Consider the following 12,190-nt stretch of genomic DNA (forward strand, 5'->3'; position numbering starts at 1 on the left):
AAGTCCAGTCACTTACTGTGTGCCTATTTTCTCTATGGCTCTCTGAGATTACATCCGATTTGGAGAATGAATAATGACACAAGGTCATTATAAATAAACTAAGCCCCAGCTTCTGGAGACAGCTGTATCCTGTTTGTGGATTTGGGGGGAAGCATTGAGATTTCATGGCTTATTTCTTCTGTTCTTTTCCTGCTTCCAATCTCTCTCTCTCTCATTGTTTAAAAGTTCCATCCTACAGGATTAGGTGGGATTTTTCCCTGGTGAGACAAGGAAGATAGTTTAACTAAGCTTGCAGGAAGAGAAACTGGAGTGGTACATGGCTCTTCTCTTTAATGTTCTGGCCATGATTCTGGGGCTGCACTGTGTGGATGTTTGTATGTTTATTAATATCATTATTGATTTTGAACAAATACTCTAGATTTATTAGATGAAAACAATAGAGGCCTGCTTCTGCACCCTTGGGGTTTGGTGTTTGGTTTTTTTAGAACTGCAGAACCTCTGAAACAAAGGAAGCAGTCCTGGGGTTACAGCCACAGATTGTCCTATCTTCACTGATCTCTGTGGAACAAAGCAAGCTTGCTCTTTTTTTTAATGTGATGCTGTGAAGAGATAAAACTGCCTTGTGATCTGAGGTCTTTGTCAGTCACTGTTTTATCTTTGCAAGGAGCAGCAGAGCTTTTTGAGAACAAAAGCAACACTTTCCAACTCATTGAGAAAAATGACAGGTTGTAGAATATCAAAGGCTGGCAAACAAGTCTGAGCCCAGGCACCTCCCTGAGACAGAGCCAAGTTAGAGTGGGGTGGCTGGGGGCAGTGGCATACTTAGCTGGGCTAGCAACACTTAGCATAGCTAGGAACTACACTTTGAAAAGTGGGTACTTCAAACTTATTTCATAAGAAAGTCTTCGTTTGGAAGTAAATACAGATCAGCCAAACCTCAGATTAGCTTTGAAGTTCCATTCTGTTTTCCTCCTGACTCTTTGCCTTCTCCAAATCTTAGGGATGACATTGAAATATAGAAGACGTTGAAACAAAATCTCATTTATGTTCATGTTTCTTTGAAAGTCACAGAATTATGACCTCTAGAGATCATCTAATCCATCACACTGTGCTCAGAGTCAGCTGGAGCAAGATGCCCGGGATACTGTTTTTTGTAAAATCTCCCCAGATGGAGACTTCACAGTGTCTCTGGGCAACCTGTTCTAGTGCTTGATCACTCTCAATAAATAAAAAAGGCTATTCTTGATTTTAAATTCATTTTTGTGTGTCTTTTTTAAAATCTGTGGCCACTGCCTCTTGTCCTCTCAGTAAGCACAACTGAAATGAGTCAGGTTCCTTCTTCATTCCCTTCTATCAGGTATTTATACAAAAGGACAAGATCCCTTTTTAGCTCTCTCTTCTCCATGCTGTACAGTCACAGCTTTTTCAACCTCTCTTAATATGAAAGATGCTTCAGTCCATTAGTCATCCTCGTGCCCTTTGATGGATGTATCACTCCAGTATGTCCCTGCCCTGCCCTGGGGGAACAAGGGCTTTACCCAGTGATCTCGGTGAGTCACCAAAGCTCTGCAGAGGGGAAGGGACCCCTTGACATGCTGGCAGTGCTAACACAGCCTAGGAAGCTGGTGACTTTCCTTGCCATGAGACTTCTTGCTGTCTTATGCTAGGGAAATGGTGAAGTACAGTCCTTGTGTGCAAATTACTTTTAAGTTGCTCGACACTGAGATTGTCTTATTTTGTGCATGTAAATTAAATACCAAAAGTATATCATTACTTAAAAATGAGACTCTTTCTTTTTTTGAGAGTTTTTCATAATAAAACAGTGAACTTGCTGGATTTTCCATTACCTGTAGATTTTTATGCTTAAAATACCTGATGACCTGAAAAAATATGCAAGAGCTGAAATGAAGCACAGTTTATTTTTTAGTGCCTATATAATATATAAACTGTGTTGTTTCCAACTCCGCATTGTTTCAGTTCTGATTTTTTTGAAGGCTGAATAACAAGTCCTAGGAGAATATTTAATTCCTTTTTTTGTTTGTTTGTTTTATTACTGTTTGTCTTTTTCCAAAGGAAAAAATTTTTTTGCCCATGCAAAGAAAGTAGCACTGGTTTTAAAAGTTTCTGCTAAAAGTCAGTGTGACACAGAAAACACTCCTCTACTTTCTCATCAGGCTTGAAACTGAATTTTGAAGTCAATGCTCTATGAAGCTTCAAACTCCGAGTGATAGAGATTCTTCCCTTCTTCCTCTCTGTTAATCTTGGTGGGCAAGTGAAAATCAATGCTTTGAAAAAAGGGAAACTAAGCTGGGAGCTGTGCTTTTTATTTAAATACCAGTAGTTTGACTTCTTGCTCATTTTTTGGCTTTCAGGCATCAAGTGAGGCAAGGGAATCTGCAGAAAAGACACATTTCTTCAATGTTCCTGCCTTCCTGACAGTTTCTGGCCAACTCCATTTGGAAGTGATGGCAGGGTGAGCAAAGTGAGAAGTTTTTGTCTTGGTCTGGGGGATTTGCCCAGTTGGTAATTTTGCCCCATTAGTATCCCGGCATGTTTGTGCCAGAAATTGAGTGGCTGAATGACGGTGTGAGAGGCCAGCCCAGGCAGGGAAAATTAAAGTGCTTTTTAATTCCGATCTATGAACCATTTTCAAATGCTAGGAATGTCTCTCTGCTTGCCATGGATTGGGAACATTGGATGAAGACATAATCTTCTTGGGAATGACTGTAGGATTATTGCTAGTCACCATAATATATTGAGGGTCTTTTTCTTATTGCTCATGTCTGGCATGTCTCAGCAAGAAAATCTTTTTCATTTTAGCTATCACAATATTTTCCTCTTTTTTTCCTTTTTTGTTCCCCCCCAAGCTTCCTTTTTCTGTCTTCTGCAGTCTTTCTGTTGTATTTCTTCTGTTTATTTTCACTTCTTCTGTTTTATGGTTTTCACACTAGATACTTTATCATAAAATAAAATGAGAATGGTTTGGGTTGGAAGGGACCTTTAAAGATCATCTATTCTAACCCACTTGCAATGTACAGGGTCATCTTGAACTTGATCAGGTTGCTCAAAGCCCCATCTAACCTGGCCTTCAATAGTTCCAGAAATGTCATTCACCTCCTCTCTGGGCAACCTGTTCCAGTGCTTCACCCACCTTCATCATAAAAAACTTTTTACTTAAATCTAGTATTTGTTTTTTTGACTACTAAAGTGATCACAGTAAAATAAATAATATTGACTTTGATAAAAAATACTCTTAAGCTTTTAATGTTAATGTTTCACTAAGATTGTTAAGAGTGAAAGTGTCAGTCTGTCAGAGAGAAAGTTCATTTGATTAGGAGGCTTGGTCTTCCTCTACACTGAATTTTCTCAATAAATTAACTAAATTAGTACATTGAACAGCTGGAGTGAAATCAGCACAATTTTTCTGAGCACTTGCAGTGTGGGTTCTCCTCAGACCTGGTACTTCAGCCAAATCAGTCCTTGCCAGGTTGATGAAGCCCATCAGAGACCAGATCTCAGGCAGGCAGCACTGCAGTGGTTTTCGCACATGCCAAGGAGGTTCCTCATGCACTTATGGTGACTTCAAAGTCACTTTTAAAGTGATCAGTTACTGTCCAGTGGAAATCTCCTGAAGGTGGGAGGGGCAAAATCCTGTCTTTAGAAAATGTGAACTTGAAAGATTTGCCTTTTAAATGGATGTTCTGTATTTCTCATAGTCTTAGTATTTGCTCTTCTGGCCTCGTATCCAGTGTTGAGAACCAGTGGGATTTTTTTATGTGATCACTGTTGCACAGTTTAGTTGGCTGCTGGTAAATAGCTGCAGTGAAATTGTTCAAAGGGCAAGTTTTGCATATAAATCAAAAGGTATACACTTGTTCAGAAAGCTCTTTTCTCCCTGGCTTGTTCTCTGAGAGACACTGTCTGTTCTCAGACCACCTCAATGTCTGTGATGTGCTGAAATACCCAAGCTAAGCCTTCTCAAAGGACTGGATATTTCTCATGTGGTGCCCTCTCTGCTGTGACCAAAGCACAAGTCACTCGACAGCCAAAGACTGATGTGTCATCTCAGACATTATCTAGGGAAAGTTAATGAGGAAGAGGTTTATTTAACAGGAAGGGGGGATGGAGTTAGTGTCCCTTGAAGAAGATGGGATGACACGCATTTGCATGTGTTACAGTTCACTGATTGCCATGCATTGTGACCTTTGCTGAAAGATGTAATTCACGAATCGAGTCCAAAGAAAGAATATGGATTCTAATGATTAACTTGAAATACAATTTCACTCTCTTACATCAGTCTGTTCCTTTTAAATAGTACACAGCCTGCTCTCGGATGGAGCAGAAAGCTGAACTAATGCAAGACCTGTCTGGTAAATACTTTTTCCACTGATAACACTCAGATGCACCTTGCTCTCTAAGGATGGATAAATAAAAAATCAATGCTCTTCAGCATGAAGTACATTACAGCTTCATGTTCCTATTTTACCGTAGTGTGTTGTTCTTATGGGCATTTTAAATAGATCCAGGGCCATCTAAATTTAGATAAGCTATCTTTATTCATAATGGGGCATAGTGGTTCTAGGAAACTGCTCCTTTTATTTTAGTTTTTATTTAAGTACACTGAGTGTTTGAGGCCTGCAGCTCAAGTGGTATTAAATCCCTTCAGTCTTCAAAAATAGATGAAGCTCTTCTAGATGCAAAAGCTCAGTAGTGATGCATCACACAGCATTAACTCTCTAGATGCTGGGAGACCCTTCTAGAGCATAGAATTCTAGAATGGTTTGGGTTGGAAGGGGCCTCAAAGTTCATGTAGTTCTGATGCCTCTGCCATGGACAGGGACAGTTTCAACCACATCAGGTTGCTCAAAGCCCCATCCAACCTGGCCTTGAACACTTCCAGGGGTGGGGCAGCCACAGCTTTTCTGGGCAACCTGTTCCAGTGCCTCACCACCCTCACTGTAAAGAATTTCTTCCCAATATCTAATTTAAACCTACCCTCTTTTGGTTTGAAGCTGTTCCGCCTTGTCCCATCGCTCCATGTCCTTGTCAGAAGTCCCTTTCCAGCTCTCCTGTAGCCCCTTTAGGTACTAGAAGGTGCTCTAAGTTCTCTCCAGATCCTTCTCTTCTCCAGGATGCACAACCCCAGCTCTCTGAGCCTGTGTCCGTAGCAGAGGTGCTCCAGTCCTCTGAACATCTTGTGCCCTACTTTGGACTTACTCCAAGAGGTCCATGTCCTCTTGTCTTGGGGGCCCCAGAACTGGATGCAGCACTCCAGGTGAGGTCTCACAAGAGCAGAGTAGAGAGGTGACATGCTGTGAAACCCTCAAAATGCTGTAAAGGTTTTATCTCTAGTTAGCAAGTTGGGTCTTGCCCTGTGAATGTGACTTCTACGTGATTAAAGAATGTAAATGCATGATAGTAACCAGAGATGCTTGGCTAAATAACATGTTGTGATGATGCTTTCAGAGTAGTAAAGGTGGTAGTCTTCCCCCCAAAATGGAAATATTCTGAACTTCCCAGTAAACAAAACAGGCAAAACAGTAAAGGTTTATCTGTTTTGGATTTGAATCCTTGGAATACCTTCTTTGCTTTAGCCAGACTAAATCCTTCCTGCCCAAAAAAGGATCTATTCTTAAAAAATTCCCTTTATCTTAAATAAAACGTTGACTTGTTGCAGTCTTAGGGCTCTCAAGAATGCCTGGTCCCCAAGAATTTGTGGGAGGAGACCAAGATAGAAGTGCTGGGGACAACCTTCCCATATGCTATTGTGACTTGTTGGACTTTGGGAGCACAGAAACAGATCCTGCAGAAGTCCATTTGAAACCATAGGTGAAGCAGGGTAGGTGTGAGAGGCAGGCAGAAATATGTCCATGGAGTGTGTATGTATTAGGGAACACAAGGTCAGGTAGGCAGTCATGTCTCTTCGGGGTTAGCTTTTAGCTTTACAGAGCTCATGAGCAACCTCCAAGCTGTAATTGGAAAAGGCTGGGAAGGGGAGGTATGGAGAAGACTTTTGAGATGTGTCTGGAATCACATCTTCCATGTCCTTGCAGACCAGAGGGCATCACCTGAGTGCCTATGCCTGTGTGTTGTCAAGGGCTCAGGGTTCCATTTCATGGTGGGGCTGCTTGGGGTGCTATTCCTGATCACAGGAGAGAACAGTGAGCCATTTGTAGTTTGTGAGGCTTTTTTCTTTGAGGAAAAGTGGGGAGAGAGATGTTCCTGCATTTATTGACTGTCTGCTGTGCTGTGTGTGCTTGTTATTGAAGGCAAGGTCAGAGAAGTTCATCTTGTCTTCTCAGTGTGACACAAGTGGCCTAGTTGGCACAGCTTCTTGTTTCATTGTGCTTCATCTTTGCGGTGACGACATCTAGGTTGTCTGCTCAGGGTGTCTGAATCATTGTCAGCTGCTATAAATCTGTGGGCTTTTTAAGGTCTCCAGAAAAGTCTTTATTTGGTGATACAGCTCTCTCCTTTAGTCTCCTCAGTCTTGGATGACTCAGTGACCAGTGAGTGTGGTAAAACTCTGTAGAACTGTGTGTGTCCTGATATCTGGTTTGAAATGTCATTGGTTTGCTGTGAAGTCCATGTGGTATTTCCTTGCCCCTCTGATCCTCCAGTGAGGATAAAGGCCCCTTTGGGGACCTGAACTGCGCTGGAGGGTTGGTGACAGCTAAAGATGATTTAGAGATATACTGGGGGCAGCCAAAGCCAATTGTCAAGAAGTATGGCTCACTACCTGTCGTTACTTTTTTTTCCTCTCTCTCCTTTTACCCATCTGCATGTCCCATAAGCTGTACCAGCTCCTCTCCTTTCAGCCCTCTTGCTCATAGTTTACATCAGTGTTTTTCCCTTGTGCCACTTTTCATCCCAGGCACTGTCCTGCCTTTTGAATCATGAGCTTAAATAGTTTCATTTCCTAGAAGCTCTGGGAGCTATCCCCTCCCTAAATTGCAGAATGCATTATTTCCACATTCCTTGCCCTCCCTAGTTGTGTTTCTTTTCTCTTACCAGGCCTTCACTAGGTTTCTCTCTCCTCTCTTGTTCGTCTTGCATTCTCTTCAAGTTCCCTGCAAAGGGGTGGAGCAACCTAATAGCAGCCTGCTAGGACCTGTGAGGAGGCTATCAAGAAGTCAAGCCCACTCTTTGCAATGGTGAACAACAGGAGGACAAGAAACAATGGGGATAAGTTGAAATAAGAGAAGTTCTGAGTGGATATAGGTGGGGAAAAAATCATTAATAAATCAGCCAAGCATTGGAAAAGATTGCTGAGAGAAACTGTGTACTGTTCATCAGAGACACAGCTAGATGGAGCCTTGAGCAGCTTGATCTGACCTTCTTGCTGACCCTACTTTGAACAGAAGACTGAACAATAACCTCCTAAGGTCCCTTCCAGCCTAAGTTATTTTCTCCTTATAAGTTTTTTCTTGACTTTATTCTCATTTTGCTCTCCACCCATCTCATGCACGACACTATCTTGGTGAAGTACCTCTCTACTTCACTTTCAGTTCAACATCCCCAGGACTTGTATTTTCCTGCCAGCTTAAAATCTCAGCTTTTCATACTGACTTCTGCCTGTTAACATGTAGCTATCAAACTTGGTTTAATTGCAACATAATTAATCTCCCTCTCCTCAAGCAAATCATCTTGATTTCTAAATAATCCTGTATTTTGCTGCTGTTCTGCCTAATCCACATATTTTCTGCCATCCTGCAACTGGTTTTGATGGTTGCAGAGAGGTTCTACAAAAATCACAATCACCCAGGCCATTTTGGCTATGTCTGTCTGAGTTTGTAGAGAGGTAAACCCAGTGAATTTCCTTGTGATTGCAAAAGGTGCTGTGAAATCATTGATTTCACTTTGAATTGCCAGTACTTCAGTGCATTTCAGAGCTTGGAGGAGATGGAGAATGAGAGAGAGTGCTGTCATTTAGGGTTGGTGTTCAAGATAACACTGCAGCTCAAAAGAGATCTGTGTGAGACTGCCTTCCATAAAAGAGGCTTCATTTTCAGCAGTCTAGCAAACACAGTCTTAAAATTTGATTCCAAAATTACTTGCTAATGATGAAACAGATTGCATTGTCTTTAAGCAAATATTTGCTCTGCATTGTACAATTTTAAATACTTCTGATTGCAGCTGCAGGAATGATGTCCAGTTGTATAACATTCCTGTTGCTAAGAAGTAACAAAAATAAGTGTAATTATTTATCTTGGACGACTGAAAAAAATCTCTGACATTTCTTGCACAACATTTGTTTGAGTCTGACTCATAATGCAGACTTATAATTAGCACACTAACTTCCATTAATTAGGGTGACACTTAATTGGATCTATAAAAAGCAACTGTGACATGTCTGGTTTTAATCAATTACTGCGTGCTTCAGTCTGGTTCGTGACTGCTGCAGTGATTGTTAACGACTATGTATTACTGCGAGGCCAAATACTTGAACTTTGTAGGTACAGCAGTGAGTCTAGAGTTGCTTGGCTGGTTGGAGCTTTACAGTCCGCATGGATACGCTGTTGGTCCTTTTTCCCCCCCTACCATTTTGGAAGAAGCATGGTGAATGTGTGCTGAGAGTAGCTGCAGTTCAACCCTGTTTTGGGATCCACATCTGGAGGGCTGAATACAATCCCAGGAGTCTTGGACTGTGTGCTGTTTGTTTTATCTCCGGTCTGTAAAATTCAAATGTGGGTAGCAACAGAAGAACAGGTCGTGTGCTCATCTGGTGAAAAAGGTGTCATCAGCTGAAATTTCCGGTCCTCCTTTTACAAGTAAGCTAAGCTAAACCATCAAGTTTTTGTCTTGAATCCAGTGCACGGTCCCTTTTCCTTCTCTGGATATCTTGTCATCCCCATTCCAAGCAGTAGTAGGTGCCGTAGGATCTGTGTCAGAAGAGCCCAGCATCCGTGTTTGTGTAGGGCCTTGCAGCTCAGCTTTATCCGTGTGCCCAGACAACACCATGTGAGCTGCAGGAGCTTAAGAAGCTGTGGCTTTGTGAGTTACAGTAGGGCTGTTATAACACCCTGCCTGCATGTTCCTGTGCCATAGTAGCCACATAGAATTATAGAATCGATTGGGTTGAAAAAGACCTCCAAGATCATCAAGTCCAACCCTTGGTCCAACTCCAGTCCCTTTACCAGATCATGGCACTCAGTGCCACAGCCAATCTCAGTTTAAAAACCTCCAGGGATGGTGAATCCTCCACCTCTCTGGGCAGCCCATTCCAATGCCTGATCACTCTCTCTAAAGAATTTTTTTCTGGTCTCCAACTTCAATTTCCCCTTGCAGAGCTTGAGCCTGTGCCCCCTTGTCCTATTGCTGACTGCCTGGGAGATTTATGGTGATTTCTGCAAACTTGTTTTACTTTATAACTGAGGCAAACAAGAAACCTCAGGTGCCCTCTTACTGCAGCTCAGCTGACCATCAGTGGCTTACAACGCTGTGGCAAACTTGATAGCTTCCAAGGGCATGAACCTGCTTGTGTCTAGGCTGCAGCTCCTGCTTCTCAGGGAGCCTCTATGCCCCAAGAAGTGGCTCCAGGGTGAGATGTGAAGTTAGGCAGCTTCATCCCTACTTGCTCCCACAGTTTTCCTTAAAATAGATGCACAAATCCATTAGCATGTACCCTGAAATTCTTCAATTTGCTGTCATTATGCTGGGGTAGAATAAGGATATAGACACATGCTGTAGTCAGCTGGAACGTATTGCATGTAATATAGATTTAAGTAAATCTTTTTGTATAGTTGTTATTGTTTAGTTACTGTGGAGTTTGAGGCCTTGGAAGTTTGGAAGTTACACCCAAACTTAAGAATGTAGCCTAAGCCATGACTCCTTTTGTGCAGTAATTCACCCACTGATGCGTTTTCCTGTCGTGATTCTTTTTTGCAGAGTTTGTAAAACCAATGTCCATCTAAAAAAAAAAAAAGAAAATTAAAAAAAAGAAAAAATCTTCTTCATGGCTGTTATAAAGAGCACATAGGGGTTTTCCACTTTTGAAGGATAAAGATTTAACCCACTTGTTCCCCCTCTGCCATGTTGGTAATGTATTTTTATGTCTTAGAGTAGGAGTCACTGCGATGATTAAGTTTTGAAAAATGTTTTTGCTCCCTGTTTTATTTAAATCTTTGAAACATTTTATGTAACTTTATGGAAGATCTCTGTTAGCTAGAGCATGGGAAATAGTTATTTGAATAAATGCTCGGCTACTCTGGAGATTTTCATCAACCCGGCTTGAGTTTTCATTGCTAATTGGTCATTTTATTGACTTTAATTAGAAACAATAACATCAAAACTAGGACAAAACAAGACTTCACTGAGTATTAAGTACAACAGTGTTGCATAAAAGGGTGGAGAACCCAGGCTGATGAGGTCTTTGAGCCTCATCAAAGTCGCTTGGAGCAGACGACTTGTGTGGCTCTGAGTAATGCTTATGTCCTTTGTCTCGATTTTCCCCTGTTCTCCTGCCTTCTGTAGACTAACAATCCAGTGCCTAGCTGTGGGATTTAATAAACAGAATTCTGGGTGCTTTGCCAGATAATTAGGGTATGTGGGTCACATTGTTGTTAATTACTCAAGTGTGCCTGGATCATTTTCAAGCAGAAGTGGGTAATCTGGGGAGGATCCTTGTCCTATCTCCTCTAATTGGCTGGTGAAGCTGGAGCAGAGGCCATGGCAAGGGAAGAGCTGATCCTGGAGTGTGGCAGGAGGGTGCTGTGCATGTGTGACTTTGCAGGCATTGTGGGTTCCTGCCCTTTGGAGGTTGCAGCGAGGGAAATTGCTGCATTGCTTCAGGCTGACTGGCTGGGGTGGAAGTTGGCACTTCCCAGTCCCTGTCTGGGAACTTAGACAGCTTTTTTTTTAAATTTATGTATCTATTTTTGGATGCTTACAGAAGGAAGTACAGTCCCATCTTGTCGCAGCATGAGTTGAAACCTTAGCACTCAGCACACCAGCTCTGCTGCCCAGGCCTAAGCCTGTTGTACTGCTACAAAAGCCCTTGTCAGAATGCAGTGTTTTTCACCTGCATCTCCTCAGAGGGCCGACAGAAATGGCGTGTCTTATGAGGAGTTTTTTAAGGCTTCTTTTTTTTGGGTAAAATTCAGTCCCTTCTGCTGCCTTTTCAACAGAAACATGTGCATTTTCATTGGGCAAAATCCAAACCACCAAACAATAGTAAGGGGAGTATTATTTTTACATAGAGATTAAAAAACAGGTATTTCTGTCCAATTCTGATGGTTGGGGGTTTCTTATTAACACAGTCGACCCAGCTCAAGGATGTAAAATATTCTGCCTCTTCTTCAAACTGCTGGGCATCTCTACTATCATTAGGAGCTCTGGGTTTCCAGCTCCTCTGAAAACTAGAGCCTGGAGACATTGGATTTGTATGTTTGAATGGTTGTCTGTGTGTGTGTGTGTGGTTTTTTGCACTAGGCCAGAACATCTTTCAACATAAAAATTTCAGCATCCCTGAACAATCCCAGTCGTGCTTGGGTCAAGCACTGCAACTGACTCCTCCTCAGCTGGTGACTCCTGGCAGCTGAGCAAAGTCATCTGTTCATTTCAATGGAGGAGGCAGGTCCTCTCTGCTCAAAATGAATATGGTCATGCTGAAACATAGTGAAATTAAATCAGATGGTTCACTTTATTAACTTCTTCCCTTCCTAAGGGAAACGACAATAGGTTGACAAAGCTAAACTCCTTGGCTCTAGAGTCACCTTCCTGTTCTTTCCTCCTCTGCTGACATCATCAGTTGTTTTGTCCTTGGGTTAGAAGTTACTGTTTCTAGATTGTCTTGCAATCTACTTATAATCTAGATTTGAGTGTGTGTATGTCTGGAAGGGATTGGTGGATCATGGTGCAGGGGAACATACAAGAGTCACATGCTGTGTTCATTTAGCATGGCCAGAGATGACATTTGGCACTGTTCAGCTTAACTCTTCACTGCAGACCTTGTCTCAGTAACCACTATTACATGTGTTTATGGAGACACCTGTAGTATTTTGGGGTGAGAGGAAGGGCACCACTCTTACCCCAAGTGAATTGTTCTCCCCTGCCATGTTTGTAATGTATTTTTATGGCTTATACTAGGAGTCACTGGGATGATTAAGTTTCAAAAAACATCTTTGCTCCCTGTGTGTACTGGTGTGGTTTTGTGCTTAGCCTTGAGTCACTGCAACCAGCTTCTGCCTCC

General features: G+C 42.1%; 1 protein-coding gene across 4 annotated transcripts in view; it reads left to right on the plus strand.

The window, feature by feature from the left end:
- NARS2 (asparaginyl-tRNA synthetase 2, mitochondrial) overlaps positions 1-12,190 on the plus strand; it is a 52,512-nt gene that overhangs the window by 14,775 nt on the left and 25,547 nt on the right. For all 4 annotated transcript variants that reach the window (XM_071556849.1, XM_071556870.1, XM_071556841.1 and 1 more), the window contains exon 6: positions 2,373-2,473. In XM_071556849.1, coding sequence (XP_071412950.1) covers positions 2,373-2,473 — 101 coding nt within the window. The remainder of the gene's footprint in view (positions 1-2,372; positions 2,474-12,190) is intronic.

Source organism: Pithys albifrons, chromosome 1, assembly GCF_047495875.1.
Source record: "Pithys albifrons albifrons isolate INPA30051 chromosome 1, PitAlb_v1, whole genome shotgun sequence".
NCBI lineage: Eukaryota > Metazoa > Chordata > Aves > Passeriformes > Thamnophilidae > Pithys > Pithys albifrons.